Source organism: Orcinus orca, chromosome 3 (assembly GCF_937001465.1).
Source record: "Orcinus orca chromosome 3, mOrcOrc1.1, whole genome shotgun sequence".
Lineage (NCBI taxonomy): Eukaryota > Metazoa > Chordata > Mammalia > Artiodactyla > Delphinidae > Orcinus > Orcinus orca.
Window position 1 is genome coordinate 127,568,661 of NC_064561.1, and position 18,822 is coordinate 127,587,482.

At 42.7% G+C, this 18,822-nt stretch overlaps 1 protein-coding gene across 12 annotated transcripts in view; it reads right to left on the reverse strand.

Moving 5' to 3' along the window:
- The window catches only part of ARHGEF28 (Rho guanine nucleotide exchange factor 28), a 308,933-nt gene that overhangs the window by 158,852 nt on the left and 131,259 nt on the right, over positions 1–18,822 (reverse strand). For all 12 annotated transcript variants that reach the window (XR_004483772.2, XM_049707682.1, XM_033430011.1 and 9 more), the window contains 3 exons: positions 8,218–8,401; positions 4,703–4,883; positions 1,416–1,488 (listed from right to left, as the gene is read on the reverse strand). Coding sequence is in view for 11 of the 12 variants with exons in the window: in XM_049707682.1 (XP_049563639.1) it covers positions 1,416–1,488; positions 4,703–4,883; positions 8,218–8,401 (438 nt within the window). In the remaining variant the exon portion in view is untranslated. The remainder of the gene's footprint in view (positions 1–1,415; positions 1,489–4,702; positions 4,884–8,217; positions 8,402–18,822) is intronic.

An 18,822-nucleotide genomic window follows, 5' to 3' on the forward strand; every position in this document is an offset into this window, starting at 1 on the left:
CAGCTCCCTCCACGCAGCCAGCGCGCCACCCACAGGGGAGAGCAGCGAGGGCAGCTCCACAGGGGCCCAAGCGGTGCAGCTTGGGTGGGAAGCTCAACTGGTTGGCTTAACCCGGGACTGAGTGCAGGTGCGTGGGGCACACACACTTAGAACAACCGGTCTTCCAGCTGTCGACACTGGTGGCTTGGGAACAGGAGTCTTGTCCTATTTTTTCTCCCTAACCCCAGCATCTAGCATGCTGCGTCTCAGCCCTATCAGACTATTGTCGCTTTACGTTAACAGATATTTTGTAATGTCTGCTCCACTGATCTGAAATTAAGTAGATAATATAACCCTACCCCCAGACATAAATAAACCTAACCTCGCATTTAGTTTCAAAAAATAAAAAGCACTCTAAAATATGAAGCAAAAGGATCGTAATTGATAATAAGATAATATGTATTAAAACCTTTGCCCTGACTACCCTGGAAGACATAGTGATGTACGGTCAGATTCCTAAAACCACTGGGTTTTGGAAAACAAAAAACAAAACGACAATCCGTTCCATATAAATAGTACAGGAGTATTCAAGAACAGAGGCTAAGATACTCCAGCGAATCAAAACCCTTGTTTATTACTAGGACTTGCTAACAGATCAGACCTACTTGCATACATTAAAGGGGAAAGAACCTGAATAGAAGTAGAGATCACATGCCCAGACAAACTGCCAAGTTAGAGAAAACAACGAAGGACGATATTCCTGCCTACAAGCTGGGTGTTAACGTCCAGGTGCGCCGTCAACACGACTCCACGTGACGATGTGGAACAGAGTAGTGACAATGTATGTTAAACATACACCTCTTGCCGTGGACGCCCACCTCGAGCAGATTTGTACATTCAGTCTCTGAAGCTCCATCAGGGCTGTGCAGGACAACCTGGGCTGGGTAGGGCCGCCTGTACCCTGAAGAACCCCCAGCGCGCCCCCTCCCGTCACCTCTACACGCCAGTGGTGCTCCCCAGAACCCACGGCAACAAAGACACCTTCACGGCCTCCATCCTCTAAGACCCCCTGGGCCAGCACAGAGCAGGAGCTCCACACAGGTGGAGAGAGCTGGAGAACAGGTGAGTGACGGAGGACTGAACGGAACGAACGGACTGAACTTGGAAATGAGGGGAACGCTCTCTGCATGTCAGGAGATGTCCCCAAAGATCAGGAATGTGGGAGGAACCCAGTAAATGCTAACCGAATGAAAAGTGGAAACACACAGTACCTTGGTGTGGCGCTGCTGGAGGACCCCGGGGTCCAGTGGCACCCCAGCACCCTGCTCTTGCCTCCCTCAGCTCCTGCTCTTCTCCACCACACACTTCAACTCCCAGGTGACTAGTTAGTTCTGAGCTCTTTCTGGGTTCCCGGGGTCGGGAAGGAACATGCGTACCTTCTTCGGTTTCTGCAGTGCTGGAGGGCATATCTGATTTTTCCTCTGACCTGGCTTCTTGCTCTTCAAGAGCCTAAGAGAGGAAGGAAAAAAAAAAAAAAATCACTGAAAGCCATTTGAGGCTTCAGATAAGCAACAAGAGATGAAAATCACAATCGAGCATCTCAGAGCCGGGACAGGCCAGAGGCATGGCCTGGAGAGGCAGGGGCAGATAGGGTGGTAAAGCTGCTGGGAGAACATGTAAGCAGCACCCCGGATGACATGAGAGACAGCGGGAGGAACCAGAGACGAGGGCCAAAACTGTCCCTGCCACTAGTCCTCGCTGCTTCCCCAGATCACACCACCAGAAGGTTCTCAGGAACATGATGCATGAACCAAAAGGGGGACAGAGAACAGAAAGTCTTGAAACCTGTAAGGACTTCTGTTTGACGCATCTCCCACCTAGACCAACCTCCATCCACACCCTAAGACACAGGGATTGGGGGCCTGGAGATGGGGGTAGGACCACTATCACAGGGAGGACCCAGGATGAGCTACATGTTGGTACATGCTGGTGCAGGCTGTCCCTGGCCAAGACTGAGCTGTGATCTGTAGAGAGAAGATGCCTTTAGAGCCCTCTGTATTTTCCTTTCAAATAGATTCCCCAGAGCCAGTGAAAATGCGAAGAGACAGAATTATGTGTTGATGTGTCAAAAACTGCCCAAGACTGCATCAGCACATGTTCCAAAACAAATACATGGGTAAACTGAGGCAAGCAACCCTACAACTGACCCAGAGCCCCGAATCCACCCCCGCCGGGCATGTTATTAAGCTCAGCATATCAAGTGCCTTGCTCATGACTATTTCAGGACATCCTGAGGCCAGAGCAAAGAGAACATGAAAATATACATAACTGACCACATCACAAAGAGGCAGGGAACAAGCAGTACCCCGTCACCCACCCTCTGTGGCTATTAACCGCTCCCAGCCTTACTCCCAGGACACAGTACTCTCTCTTTTAGGGCCCGCCATGGAATTAACGGATGGACCGAAGCAGGTATATGTCTGGAGAGGTACTAAGGAGACGGTAGCATGAGTACCTGGGGTTAAAAGAGGGCTAACCACGCAGGCTCAAGGCCAAAGACAACCACTTACTAGCTTACAGGTTTATTATAAGCGGATATAACTCGGGAACAGCCAGATGGAAGAGATGCATGGGGCAAGGTATGGGGAAAGGGCACGGAGCTTCCATGCCCCTCCTAGCAGGCTCGTCACCCAGTACCTCCACAAGTTCACCAACCTAGAAAGTTCTCCGAATCCAGTCCTTTGGGGTTTTTATGTAGGCTTGCGTTATTACGTAGGCATGACAGATTAAATCTCTGTCCACTGGTGATTAAACTCCATCTCCAGGCCCTTTCCCCTCCCTGGAGGTGGGACTGAAATTTACCAGGCGATTGGCTCCACAGGTAACTAGCCCCCATCCTTAGGTGCTTTCCAAAAGTTGCCTCATTAACATAACAAAAACCACCTTTATCCGCTCCACACTTAGGAAATGCTAAGGGTCTGGGGGCTGTGAGCCAAGAACCATGGACGGAGACCAGATACATTTCTTATTGTAAGTTACAATATCACAGTGTCTTAAAGAACCTCAGCCCTATTCCCTTCTCAGTCTCCCTATGCACTACCCAGCCAAAAGCTTAGGACAGGAAGAACGAAAAAGGGGTGCTGGTACCTGGAACACAAGGCCTTCCCACTGCAATGGATTCTTCTTTTATCAAGTGTTTTCCATAAAATTAAAATCTCTGATAAACTGGAAAGTAATCTTCATTTGGTCTTTGTTATTGTAAAGTCCACTACAATCAATTATTAAAGCATCTAGATTTACTCATCCTACATCTCCCCCAATGTCATCAGTAATAATTATCTCAAGTTACAAGAAATCACGAATCCGACCGAAGAAGCCGGAAGTTTTTATAATGCAACGAATGTTCAGAATTTTTGCTTTACATGGAGCATGCTCTCGCCTTTGCAGGAGCTCTGTGGTCTTGCTGTAGTCTGAGTGTCCCCTCTAAGGACACATGTGTTGCTGAGCTCTGCCCCTCTGAAACTGCAGGGAGAGGCACTCACCCCGAGTAAGGCTGCTGGGCCAGGCCCAGCCTCTGCCCCACTGAAATAGCCACCCCTGGGGGCCTGGGTGAGAAGCCACAGGGATGGCTGAGAACTTCTGTTTCTTTAAACAGAAAGGACCCTTAAGCAAAATGAGGAAATACTGTAGGCCAGAAAATTATCCACTAAACTCCCTAAACCCAACAGAGGTAGTTCACACTCTGAAGAGCATGTTTATTTTAACTATTTAATAAAACCCTATATGGAGTAAGCAATAATCTTGGATATATAATGTTTCTGGTTAAACCTTCAATTTAGTTATATAAAGCAAACATTTTACAAAAGCCAGAACTGATAAGTACCAATATCAGTTTTCTGATAACAGTAAACTGACTGCTTACTTTGTAAAGCCTCTATAGTCATGAAACTGGTGCTTGTTAATGGACGTGCTTGAGAAGCCTGCGGGGGCAGAGGGTCTGCCGGGGGGTGTCACACGATCTGGTGAGTGAATCCATTATACCCCTGAGCACTCTCGACTAAACTGACTGAAGCCCTTTTGCTCAAAAGAACATTCTACTTGATAATAATTAAAATATATGAATATGCTTTACAGTCTTCCAGATTCAACAAAAAAATAAAAATAATGAAGATGAAACATTTTAAACCCTGAGATGGGCATGCTCTGATAACAGTCAAAGCTGATGTCTGGGCCACGGTGGGAGGGGGGAAAATCTCTTTGAAAAAGAACTGGTCTCAAGTGACCAGTCCCCATTCAAGAAGAATCTGTACACTGAAACAAAGGCTTAACTATATCTAAGCCTTAAGAAATCCCAGAAGAAGATATTATTCATTTAAAATAACCCTAAAGGCAACTGCTTTAGATAAGAATTATAATACAGTCAATAAGTTAATAGAAAATACCCAATATCAGAATATTAAACATCAGTGATACTGGTTCATGAAAAGTAAAGGAAACAATATTACACAAATTACTATTTTCTACCTGCCGCCAAAATATCATATAATAATCTTCCTTCTACTGGTGTAACAGTTTCTAATTCCATGTCCCTCAAAGTCCCATTAGAAAAAAAGAAAGTGCTACCCCCCACACCAAAATAGTGTTCCCAAAACAACGAGTTTGCTGTCTGCACTCTCAAAGAGCGTGAGTTATTATGTCTTATACCACAATAAAGGGCACAAACCTTGAGGAGAAAGGCTCTATCCCAAAAGTATTTCCTAAAGAGTTTAATATCCGCCTCCAACAAATGCTCGGCTGTGTGATTAAGCGTCAGGGTCAGTGTTTCTGATGAGTGAATATACCGCAGGGAGGCATCTTCGCTGAGCTGCACTCGGGAGAAACCTGGGGAACGTCTGCCCTGGAAGCTGAAACATCACAAATCAAAACCCACGGTCCCAATACCCTTCATTGTCTCTGATATTACAAACCCAACTGGCAAAACAAGCCATAAAAGCTACCTACTGAAGATAGGTACATAAGATCATGTAAATAGATCCTAATAAAGTCATCTTTGTTTTTCCACCTAGAGAAGACGTCAAATGAAAAGCTGTTCACATATATTATATACTATAAAGATTTACATAATTAATGCAACAATACTGACTCTTAAACATAGCATTTTACCTCATTCTCCCTTTAACCTGAAAAGATGCCTCTGGCCTTAATGGCTACCACATGTAGCACCACAAATTAGCTGGCAGCTGACAGTTTATTAGGCGATTACAGTGGAAAACAGATATGATCTCCAGAGAGCATGGTGAGGTTTGGATGTTACAAACAAGCGAGATATTCACAACACACTGGTCTACTGTTGTAAATCATTTCCTCATGCTAATTAAAACCTGCATAAATTTGATCGTGTTGCATTCTTGAATTCATTCATAAACAAAGGAACAATATTCCCAAACTAAATTCCTGAATATTGGCTTATTTTCCATTCTGTTGTGGTTAAGAACAACTGCACGTTTATTAGCTCTATGTAGGCTTCATGGTTAATGTCATAATATTCTGGATGGCCTATAGGTCATGTAGTAGCAATGGTAAAGAGGCCTCGGGAGGGAGACGCTAGTGCTCCCAGGTTACAGTCTGCCTCAGCATGTTGTCACAGCCCCCAGACGCTCCCAGATTCTTCAGTTCACAGAACTAGCTCTATGTCTCTTTTCTCTTCTTCCATTACCTCATTTTGTTAATCAGCATTTGTATATTTGCAAAATTATAGTATAGCTCCCACCACAAAAATGCTACCTCTGTCACATGGAGTGACAAAAGAGATCCATTAAGAGCACCTGTACTCTAAGATTTGCGGCATCTCCCCAAACTCTTGACACAATTATTTGCAAGGACTTCAGAATCTTCTAGAAAACAATGCCCCATGCCAACTACAAGCCACTGAAGTGAATGATTCAGGCTGAGCAATAAGATTTTTGTAATTAATTTAGAAAATGGAAGCTCCATCACATAATCAAAATTTAGCTTACAGTCTACTTCTGATCCCATCCATGAATGGATTTATTAGATGTGTAAACATTTTTTATTTTCATTTTATTGGAGTATAGTTGATTTACAATGTTGTGTTAGATTCAGGTGTACAGCAAAGTGATTCAGTTATACATATACATATACTCATTCTTTTTTAGATTTTTTTCTCTTAAAGGTTATCAAAGAATACTGAATAGAGTTCCCTGTGCTACACAGTAGGTCCTTGTTGGTAATCTATCTTATATACAGTAGTGTGTGTATGTTCATCCCAAGCTCCTGATTTATCCCTCCCTCCAATGTTTCCCCTTTGGTAACCATAAGTTTCTTTTCCATATCTGTAAGTCTGTTTCTGCTTTGTAAATATGTTCATTTGTATCATTTCTTAAATTAGATTCTACATATGAGTGATATCACATGATGCTTGTCTTTCTCTGTTTGACTTACTTCACTTAGTATGATAATCTCTAGGTCCATCCATGTGGCTGCAAATGGTATTATTTCATTCTTTTTTATGGCTGAGTAATATTCCATTGTATATATATACCACATCTTCTTTATCCATTCCTCTGCTGATGGACATTTAGGTTGCTTCTATGTCTTGGCTATTGTAAATAGTGATGCTATGAACATTCAGGTATGTGTATCTTTTCGGATTATGGTTTTCTCTGGATATATGCCAGGAGTGAGATTGCTGGATTATGCAGTAACTCTATTTTTAGTTTTTTAAGGAACCTCCATACTGTTCTCCCTAGTGGCTGCACCAATTTACATTCCCACCAACAGTGTAGGACGGTTCCCTTTTCTCCACACCCTCTCCAGCATTTATTGTTTGTGGACTTTTTGGCCATTCTGACCGGTAAGAGATGATACCTCATCGTAGTTTTGATTTGCATTTCTCTGATAATTAGTGATGTTGAGCTTTTTGGACATCTCTGTGTCTTCTTTGGAGAAATGTCTATTTAGATCTTCTGCCCATTTTTTGATTAGGTTGTTTGGGGTTTTTTTGACATAGAGGATGTGTAAACTTTAAAAACACGTGTCATCTTCTGGTCTTGGACACAATAGAAAGATACAAAGCTACCAAAGATGAAGTGAGGCTCCGGGTCCTCAATGTAACCCTGAACTATCCACAATGACAGAGTCAGAGGAAGTGGTCCTGTCTTGCCCTTTTTAGCTAAAGAAAGTGAGGTCACGGTAGAGCAAAGATAAAGGCAATTCCATTGGGATGGGCTCTTTCCTTAGTTGGCGGTCACTTGACCAAGTAAGAACAAAAATAAACAGAAAGCTGTGACTTCAACATGCACTTAGGTAGCATATGACCGTAAATTAATTACATTGAGTTCCATGGGACAAATGAAACATACCAGTCCATTAAGACACACCATGTAATAACACTGATAATATTTAATATTTATGTAGTAATTTATCATTTTCATTGTAGTTTCCCACTTATTTTTTACCACATGTTAAGTCAAGGAAACCACTGTATAGGATATAATGACCAATCTGAACCACTCTAAGTAACAAACATTAAAAATGTTGGTATCATCCTCAACATAGAGAACTTTACAGTTGACAAAGTATTTCATTTCCATTATCTCTAGATCCTAATACCAGCCCATTGGCTACATAGTATCTTGGGGTTTGTTTGTTATTCATTGATTCAACAAAAACTTATATTCTTTCAATGAATGTATATGCTGAACACAGTGGGTAAAACAAATAGTTTCAGTCCTCAAATGATTTAGGATGGAGACATACATGAAATAAATGATGACTATATATATAGTACTATAAATTATGATTTATATTATAAATGAATCATAATTTTAATCACAATTACTACTGTAAATTAATAATTGTAAAAGACCATAACATAGAAGGCCTCTCTGATGAAGTGACATTTAAGCAAAAACCTGAAAGATAAGTAGGGGTTAGGCTAGTGTTTCCCAACTTTTCTTCTTCTTACAGCCACCCCCCCAACCATGGAGCCTTTTAAGACATTTTTCCTGACTCCCTCTCCCCCATGAAATGTGAATACCAAATATATGTGTATATCTGTTTATGTACGATATGTGTATCTGTACTTTATACATGGGAACTAACGGTAAAATATAAACCAATGTTAGCTCGTGGTTTGGTTATTTTAATTTTTCCATAATGCTTGGAAGACTTCAGAGAAACAGACTGAGAGAGACTCTATCAGGTATCCAAACTCACTTTGTGATGTCTTCAAACAGCTTGGAGCATCCACCATGTAAAGCTAAGTCTAATGGCGTGGCACCCTCCTCGTTGGGTAAAGCCAAGGCCTGGACTCCTCCAGGGAGACACAGGAGGAACTGGGAAAGCTTAGCAAGGCCCCATCTCACAGCCAGATGCAGGAGAGACTCTCTATGTAGAGAAACTGAAAAGAGAAACATGTAATATTAGTTCCTTCATTTAAAAAGTTTGTCTTATATTATTTTATCAAAGAGATTGTCAAAGTAAGAATAGTAATAGTAAACATGTCAGAGCTGGAAGGAACCATCAGAAGCATCTAATCCAGAAACTTCACTTTACAGATGTGGAGAGGTCAAGGGATTTGTGCAAGGTCAGGGAGGTGCTGGAGCCAGCTTCGCTCATCACTGGTACAATGTTGTTCTGTGCACTATGGTTCAGTGCACGTTCGCATCACCTCTCACTCACGTTCAGTGAGGTCATCCATGGAAAACAAGTGCTAGGAGCACACCATCCTTTGGAAACAGACACCGTCAATTTCCAAGGTGTCCTCTAAGGAGATGCTGTTACCCTAGCAGGACAGGCTACTAGAGGCCAAGGATGTCAAGGAGCCTCCATTTCCACTTTTTGTCCTCAGAGGTGCTCCTCTCCGGTCAGCAGCTGGGGCAGAAATGGACTCTGAGTCCATGGTCTCTCTCAAACTTTGTGGAGGTACTCCTACCCATTTATTAGAGCTTTGGGATTATTTCAGGGTTGCCAAAGCCACACACACCAGTGCTCTGCTTCAAAAATTCGGCCTGTGCCTCTTCACATCCCCCTTGATAAGGGGGTTCCTGCTTGGTTTGTGTCTGGGTTTTTGCTATTGGTGTTTGCCGCTGTGTCTTATGGTTGTTTCCCGACTGTATCTTCTTACAGGCTGAAGGCATCCTGGAAGTTTTTTATTCCTAACACCTAGCATGGTACATGTCAAACTGAAGTCACTCTGTATTTATTGAGTTGAATGGCAACTGACTACTAAAATCTCAATTATTTGTGTACGTTTAAATTGTCTAATTTGTATAGTTTGTCCTCCTGTATTTCTCCTACAAGGACTCAGTGCCTGGAACACAGCTGGCCCATGGTAAACATTACATTGGAAACATGTAAAAGAATACATTTGCTTACATTTGAAAAACCTAGGCCCATGAACTCCATCGACATCAAGACACACCTTAAAACAAACCTAGTCTTAACAACTGAACATGAAAATCCTAACACTCAAGATCTGTCAGAATAAGTACTCAGTAAGAATCTGAGTTATACATACCCTCCAGTTACGTAATGTTATTGACTGTTTGTAATCCGAAAGAGATCCACAGGATACTGCACCACACTGGAGTAGAAGGCCCAACAGGGTAGGACCTTATCTGCCTTTTATCCTAGCACAGTGCCTAGCATGTGTATGTGCTCTATAAATATCTGCTTGTTGAATGAATAAATGACCAATGGCCCTTTCCCTGATGACCACCCATGACAGTTAGCTTTTAATACATGGCTACAGCTGCTACTTGGAGCATCTGTCATTCTTAGTTCGACCTCTGATACCTCCCGAGAAAAATCTGTGAACACAAAGTACATACTCCCACACAGCTTGGACACTGAAGACAAAAACTACCTACTTCTCCACCCAGCTTACCGTCTACACTAATATGATTTTGCTATTCCGTCGTCTTCATTAGCATAACTTCACCAGTCCAGGAGACTCTTGCCTAGGCAAAGACTGACTATTCGTCAGAGGAACTTCCTTCAAGGCCCATCAACTCTTTAGCAGGAAGCATTGACAGTTTAAGCTGCAAAACCAATCTTTAACTACTATATCATGATCCTTATCTAAACCTAATCAAAATCCCTTCCCTGACACCCCTTGTCATCACTCCTCCCCTGCATCCAAAGACCCTCATTAAACCAAACTTCGAGTTCTCAGCAAATCCCAACCTTGTCTTCCCCCTTCAAGATTCTGCTGAGGCTCAGGGCTTCCCTGGTGGCACAGTGGTTGAGAGTCCACCTGCCGATGCAGGGGACACGGGTTCGTGCCCCGGTCCGGGAAGATCCCACATGCCGTGGAGCGGCTAGGTCCGTGAGCCATGGCCGCTGAGCCTGAGCGTCTGGAGCCTGTGCTCCACAACGGGAGAGGCCACAACAGTGAGAGGCCCGTGTACCGCAAAAAAAAAAAAAAAAAAAAAAAAAAAAGATTCTGCTAAGGCTCAATGGAGGCAGAGTTCTCCCTTATCAAGGCCGGCAATAAACTCAGCTTTGTCTTACCAGCAGGTTGTGATGATGATGTGTGTGGAGCCAGGATCCAACAAAACTCTAGTCTGAAACAATCAGAAGGAAGTGCTCCGCCGCACACGGATGCAAAAGAAAACTGCTTAGCTTACATTTTTAGTTGGTTTATACTATTTCTATATCTAGATCAATGAGCTTAAAGCATCATATTTCAAATATGTAAATGCCACAGACTTCACTGTGTATTTGCTCCATCATCCATCTGTGTGACACAGCACAGACCCCCCTCAGTAAAATGACATCTGAAATGCCAAAACATCTGAAAACAGACAAAGCAGTGCACCCCACCAGACATCTGTTTAATATACTTGCTATCTTCTAAAGGCTATTAAAGAACTTATCTTTAATTATTTTATCCTTTAAGTCTTTGATCTTTAAACTCACTTGATTAGAAAGTAAGGTTTTTACTCTTAACAGATTCCCAGCAAGGCATGTTTGGTAACATTTATACTTTTTCCTCCTTAAATAATAATCGTGAAGAGACTTGTTAGGATCACGTAACAACACATACACACACACACACACACACACACACACACACACACACACGAGTACACTGCCCAATGTACCAGTCAGCATGAGGCATGAGGTTGTAACCAGCCACATGAGGATGGAATTTCTAAGTCACGGATCTCAGTCTGAACCTAGGGAGAAATGCCCATGGTTATACGAGATACAATTTTTTTCCAAGAAAAATATGACCAGAAGGGAACATCTAAACCAGCGGTCCCCAACCTTTTTGTCACCAGGGACCAGTTTCGTGGAAGACAATTTTTCCACAGACGGGGTAGGGGGAGGATGGTGCAGGGGTAATGCGAGTGATGGGAAGCAATGGGGAGCGGCAGATGAAGCTTTGCTCGCTCGCCCACCGCTCACCTCCTGCTGTGCGGCCCGGTTCCTAAACCTTTTGGGTTCCCTTTTAAAATCATACCACTGATAAAGGCAGTATGGTGTCAACCATTTAAATGGTACTCCCTATAGTGCCTGGAGCAGGACCCTAAATACCCTCCAACCTGGGCTGTAGTTCACTGTACCCAACCTGATTCCTGCACCAGCAGAGCTTCCCAGGCCTGTTTGCTAGCCCAGCTCTCTGTTCTCTCCTTTCTGGCTCCATCCTCATATCCTGTTCAGTGGGAGAGGACAGCAAACATGTGGGACTGAGTGCTCACTGCTGCCCCTCTCCGTCCCTCCAAATCCAGGGAAGAGAAGATCTTCTGATGTTTGAAGAAACAAAAGGCTGCCCAAAATGTGTTAAGAAAGAGTTTTATCACTCAGTATAGAAGTTCAGAGCCTAGAATCAGGCAAACAGCTTGAAATAGGAAACATCACGACATATATAAATAATTCTGCTTGCTATAGAGTTTCAGATTCTTAACAGGAGTCAGGAAAACAAGCTGTGGAAAGGGGTTCTACAATTTGGTAGACATGGGGGTGTTTAATTAAAATGAACGGGTTTCTTTTACCAAATAAATTTGTCTCTTCCTGTTTATTTGGTACCAGGAGTTATCTGAACTAATGTAACTAAAGCAGAATTACTAATAATTGCTCTAATGGAAACCATTAAAAGGTGTGACCTGTACCATCCTGGCAGCAAGATCACCCAGACGCAAAAAGGAACAGCAGGCTGTGACGTTCAATCAACACACCCATCACGGCATAAAGTGGGGCTCATCTGCCCCCGTGACAGGGAGGGAGGCTCAAAGCCCACGCCTCTCACTCTGCCACACCTCAGTTTCTCTGCCTGGAAAATGAGGCTGTCACGTCAAAGACCCAAGGTCCTAGGAATACTCATCCTTGCCTTGACTCTTTGGGGATCAAAGATCCGTGACATACAGCACAGACCGAGAGCCCTTCCGGAGCACCTGAGGTGCAAGAGCAGGGGTGCCCAGTTTGGTTGTTACTGAAGGAGCTGATTTTATGTACTGTTCAGTCCAAACTTGGGACCATTATCACACCTACACAAGGTCTGACTGTGCCTTTAAGGTAGCAGGAAATTCAGGATGGAAGATTGAAAAATAAATTATCAGGGCCTCAGGAACTCACATGCACTGCTAGAGGAAATGTAAATTGACACACCCACTTTGGAAAACATTGTGGTATAATCTAATAAATTTGAAGAAACGAATGTCTTATAGCTGAGCAATTCCACTCCTACATACAAGCCCCAGTGAGGACAATGCTTTGTATGCACCTGGAAGCATGCATAAAAATGTAAAATGATCAAAAATAGAAGTGATCTTAATCACTTGATTAATCAACAATAGAATAAGTTGCAGTATAATCATACACAAGTATTCTAACAATAAAAACGAATTACAGACCAATATAGAAGAAACCAAGAAATATAATGTTGAGGGGGAAAAGTCACAAAAGAATACACAGAATATGTTTTAATTAATATGAAGTTTTTAAAAAGTGAAAACAAGCCATATTATATACGAATACATGGGTAGTAAAACTATAAGGAAAAACCAGGTGACGGTTACTCTAAAAGTCGGCATAATAACTCCAAGGGGAAAGAGTTGAATGTGGCTGGGAAAGAATGAGGGGTGTTGGTACTTCTGGGGTCCAATGATGTCTGTATGTTTCTCTCTCTCTTCCCATTCACCCCCACATAGTTGTGTTCAAGACCCTCCTCAGAACAATTAAAATTATAGGGAAGGGCCCAAGCATCAGTCTTTTTTTTTTTAAATATGTATTGATTTACTTATTTATTTATTTATTTTTGGCTGCTTTGGGCCTTAGTTGCAGCACACAGGATCTTTCATTGTGGTGCACGGGCTTCTCTCTAGTTGTGGCATGCAGGCTCCAGAGCGGGTGGGCTCTGCAGTTGCGGCACGTGGGCCCTCTGGTTGTGGCGCGTGGGTTCAGTAGCCCTGTGGCATGTGGGATCTTAGTTTCCTGACCAGGGATCGAACCCGCATCCCCTGCATTGGAAGGCAGATTCTCAACCACTGGACCTCCAGGGAAGTCCACCCCCCACAAGCATCCATCTTTTCTAAAGATTCCAAAGTGATTCTAAGTAAAAGCCAGGGTTGAGATCTGCTACCTTAAACATCTGGTTAACAAAATCCATATCTATGCCTCCTTTTTATACCACTGTATTCCCAATCATCTCTTAAGATTTTATTAGCTAACAAATTTCACCAACGAATAAGACCAAAAAAACGTTGTGATTTTCACAAGTTATTTTTAATCTACATCACTTGCTGCCAAGCCAAGATATGGCCTTAAACATTTAGCAAAATACTAAAACTGTGACGGGGACAATAATCTAGAAGCAAATGTTATTTTTAAACGAGTTAATTCAGAAGTCCTTCTACTTCATAGGGTTTACTAATGTTTCATAACTCCTGAGTAGAGCCACTTAAATGTATTCAACCCTGTAAGCTTATGAACAAAATATATTTTTAATGCATTTTTTTAATGAATTAAAAAAATAAATCCTATCAATTAAAATAAGTTCTTCTCTGGTTTCCGAAGCCACATATATATTCACAGAGGTGTCGATTTGTGCATCTAAGTCATTGAGCAGACAAACATTGAGTCAAACTACTACCATATGCCAGGCCCCTTGGACACAAAGGGGGAAGCACATGGCCAGCCCACTTTAGTTTGCAATAAAATAAGTATCTTGCCCATGAAATCCTGTCTGGTAAACTACAGCTCTAGGTTTACACAAAGAGTGTGAACAGAAATAAACTATCTGACCTACAAGGAAACTGCTCTACAGGTTAATCAACCTACATCATGCATCATGATTTGAAAGTTTACAGATGTTTCTAAAATACAAAAATGATGAGCAGAAAGAGAATGAAAAAAATATTAGCAAAAATTTACATGGAGAGTGGAAGAGAGTATTTGGCATGAGCATCACACACAATCTCTGACATTTTTCAGGACTCTTAATGAGAATGGGAGAAGTTGTATATTACGGCATCGTCCCTTTGGGTAGCTCTGATCGGGGCTTTGGTGTGTGTATAAACAAATCAGCCTTCCATACGGAAGATCGGAGGTTGGTGAGTCTAGGATAGTAACTGCAAATATAAACACACTCATAGGAAAGATATGGAAACAGGACGTCCCATGGAGCACAAGAGCAACGTGGCAGGCATGGTGGGATCATATAGCCAAAAGATAGAAGAGGACTGAAAAAGCATAATGGCAGGTTTTAGCTTCCCGAAGTGTCTGCTCTGCGTCAGACACATTTGAGACACTCAGATTACAGCAACTCCTGACTGAAAATCTGGGAAAACACAACCACACAATCATTCCAGAAAATTCACATTCTGATATACAGTACTGGAATGCACTTCATGGATTCTGTACCTCATATAGGTTGGTTATACTTACCTTGTGGAACTACTAAATCAGCTGAAACACTAAAAAGTCCTTATCAGAATTCAAAGATGGTAATACAATTTCTGGCTTTCACAATCTGGGGACATTTCCAGAGTGACTTATACAACGTGGACAACAACACAAGATATTAAGAAGCCAGACACAACACTGTGTAGTGCAATGGGAGCAGATTAAATAGCTGAAAGATCTGGAGTTGAACACTTACAGGGACGTAGCTTTGGAAAGACCACTGAATTCTCAAGTTTTAAGTTGCTTGATCTGTAAAAGGAAAGGAGGGACTTCCCTGATGGTGCAGTGGTTAAGAATCCACCTGCCAATGCAGGGGACACGGGTTTGAGCCGTGGTCCAAGAAGACCCCACGTGCTGCAGAGCAACTAAGCCAGTGTGCCACAACTACTGAGCCTGTGCTCTAGAGCCCATGAGCCACAACTCCTGAGCCCACGTGTCACAATTGCTGAAGCCAGCGCACCTAGAGCCCGTGCTCTGCAACAAGAAAATCCACTGCAATGAGAAGACCACGCACCGCAACAAAGGTTAGCCCTTGCTCGCCACAACTAGAGAAAGCCCACATGCAGCAACGGAGACCCAACGCAGACAAAAATAAATAAATAGATAGATAGATAGATAAATAAATTGAAAAAAAGGAAAGGAGTATCTGCTCAGCCTAGTATCCAAGATTGTCAGCAGGCTATAACGAAAATAACATATGGGACAGGGGTCTCAAGAACTAAGACAGGCTGTATGGGGGGACTTAACCAGTCATACATATTTGTCTGATTTTTTTAATACAAAAATATAATAAAGAGTCACTACATAGATCTATGTATATTTGCAAGCAGTTTTCCTCTGGTTATAATTTAAAATCATAATTTAAGGGAACTAGTTATGTGATTAAGAGGCACTATAATTGCATCAATGAAAGACACCAGGGCTTCCCTGGTGGCACAGTGGTTAAGAATCTGCCTGCCAATACAGGGGACACGGGTTCGAGCCCTGATCCGGGAAGATCCCACATGCCGCGGAGCAACTAAGCCCGTGCACCACAACTACTGAGCCCGCGAGCCACAACTACTGAAGCCCGCGAGCCACAACTACTGAAGCCCGTGCACGTAGAGCCCGTGCTCTGCAACAAGAGAAGCCACCGCGATGAGAAGCCCGCGCACCACAACAAAGAGTAGCCCCCGCTCACCGCAACTAGAGAAAGCCCATGCGCAGCAACGGAGACCCAACGCAGCCAAAAATAAATAGATTTATAAAAAAAAAAAAAAAGAAAGACACCAGACGTGTCATAAGACAAATGTGCTACAGCCCCATGGCTTGGGCAGCAGGCGGCCATTAGGTGCCATAAGCAGCAATTACGTCATACCAGCTTTTCCAGCCTGTGCAATAGAATTTTCTCATTTGTTAATATTTCTTCAAGGCTCTGATTTACATCTACCATTCATTCATTCAGTAGATATTTGTTGACAGCATACTATGCATTGGGCACTCTTCTGCTCTCCCCTCACACCACAGGTGAGCCTGTGGAATTCCCAGGCACCCTTCCAAGTGACCCTCCAGGAACGCTGTTCTGTTTGGGTGACAAATGAAAATACACTGCAGTCTAATTTTATTGTTGACAAGAAGAAAAAGCATAGACTCATCATATCTTGGAAATGGCCTTTTGAAGTTTGCATCGGGATTCTGAATTCAAGCACAATCAGGAAACAGCCAAGCCCAGATTGAGAAATACTAAACTTTGCGGGTATGAGGTACAACTTTAGTGGGAGATCTTATCCCCTCCTTCAGCACAGGGGCACACTCAGGAAGGGATATTCTGGTGAGAGAAGGAGAAGATAAATGGGATAAACCAAACAGGAAGTCAATAGATAAGACGAAGACTACCTGGGATAAGAGTGAGGGTGGAAGGTTGGGAAAAGTTAATTAGAAGTCCAGATGGGGCTTCCCTGGTGGTGCAGTGGTTGAGAGTCCGCCTGCCAATGCAGGGGGCACGGGTTTGTGCCCCAGTCCGGGAAGATCCCACATGCCGCGGAGCAGCTGGGCCTGTGAGCCATGGCCGCTGAGCCTGCGCGTCCTGAGCCTGTGCTCCGCAACAGGAGAGGCCACAGCAGTGAGAGGCCCGCGTACCGCAAAAAAAAAAAAAAAAAAAAGTCGTCCAGATGGCAGCTGTTACCCATGAAGGAAAATAAACCACAACATGCACCTTTATTTCATTCTTGCTAGGTGCCAATGACTACAAGGACTTTATATTTCTTGTTTCCATCTAACATTTATTAAGCAACTTACGTGTGTTATCTCATTTAATCCTGACAGGCACTGAACAAGGTAGGGGCAGAAACTGAGGCTTGACACAATTATGCAATTGCCCGAGCTCACTCAGATAGTAAATGGAGCATCAGGGATCTGAACCCAGGCTTTTCTACCTCTAAAACTCAAGTTCCTAACTGTTATGCTTCCAATTAGGCAAAGCTAATTAGATAAAAGAAGACAAACCCAAGAAAAGAAGGGCAGAAAAGATAGAACTTGAATAAATCAACAAACTGAGAGTCGGGAAAAGCAAGCAGAAGGAAACTAAGCCTCACCAATCCTCAGGGCTCAGGCCTGCACCCCACTCTCCAGATGTCGGCCTCATCTGTCTCCACATGCACATACACACACACACCCTCATGACAAACCTGCACAATAAAAGCTGCTACAGCTATAGATGTGGGGAAGAGAAAGTAGGCATGTGAGAATCATTATGAACTAAAACCTAGGGTAGAATTACAGAAGATACAGGCTTCTACCTATATAGTCTCATGCTCACATCGAGGACCATATCTGAAAGGATCAAGACAAGGCCTTGTAAAGTTCACTGGGGCCAAGTAAAAGGGGTGCTGCACCAGGACACAGGGCTGGTCACTTCCCTAGGATTATCTCATCACTTCTGGCTCACTGCCCGCCCCCTTTGCCAGGCCTCTCCCACCCATTTTCAACCATCAGCCTTTTAACCTCCAAGCATTTGGTAGTTTTTAAACCAGTATTTTATTTAATTTTTAAATAAAGTAGTACAAGGACAGCTGCCAGCATTCAAATCCTATTGAAGAAATCTACGAAAACAGCAAAAAGTTAAACTTTTTTACTCAAGTGTTAAGAGAATCCTCGGCTACAGTCATTTTCAAATTCAATTTTAATCTCCTGTGTGCAAACCAAAACTGCCCTGTACATTTGAAGGGTTCCCAGAGGAGAACAGCCAGGGATGGAACACTGCCACCCAGAGGTAAATTTCAAAACCTTCCACTTGCTTGAATCTGTTGGGAAGCACATTAGGGATGGGTGTTTGAAAATAAAAGCTTCCATTTACATTTTTTTTTCCTTGAAAATTTTGAGAGAGGGAGAAAATAACCTGAAATAACCTGAAAATAACCTGAATATAACCCTATCCTCTATTTCTCAGTTGTGAGAGTGGATATGTAATTCTCTACTCCAGTCTCAGGGCCATTGGTGCCCTGTAGAAGGCTTAACTTTTAAGGAAAAGTTTAAGCTGCTTTTTCTTCTTTAAAATACAGTGCCTTAAACAGAGAAGGTGCTTAATAAGAGTTGACTGACTTAACTGCAGGATAAGTCCAAATGATTTGACACGGGGAAAAAAGTCCTTTTCCTTAAGAGGCCAATTCTGTGTTAAACTCTTTACTGCCAGAAAAACCTATTCCTTAAAAACGAAAAGCTAAAAAAAGAAACAGAAGATAGAGAAACCAGTTTTAGGTTAAGGATTTTAAAACTTCACAAATGATGCACATTTGTGTGCATGTGTGTGGCTAAGTATTATGAAACAATTTTACCCATTTACCATAGGACCTGTCTTAAAGAACATTCTCTCCACCACTAGCAGTCATCCAGTGGGTTACCTTAGCAACTGAAGGAATATAATACCAGCTTTAA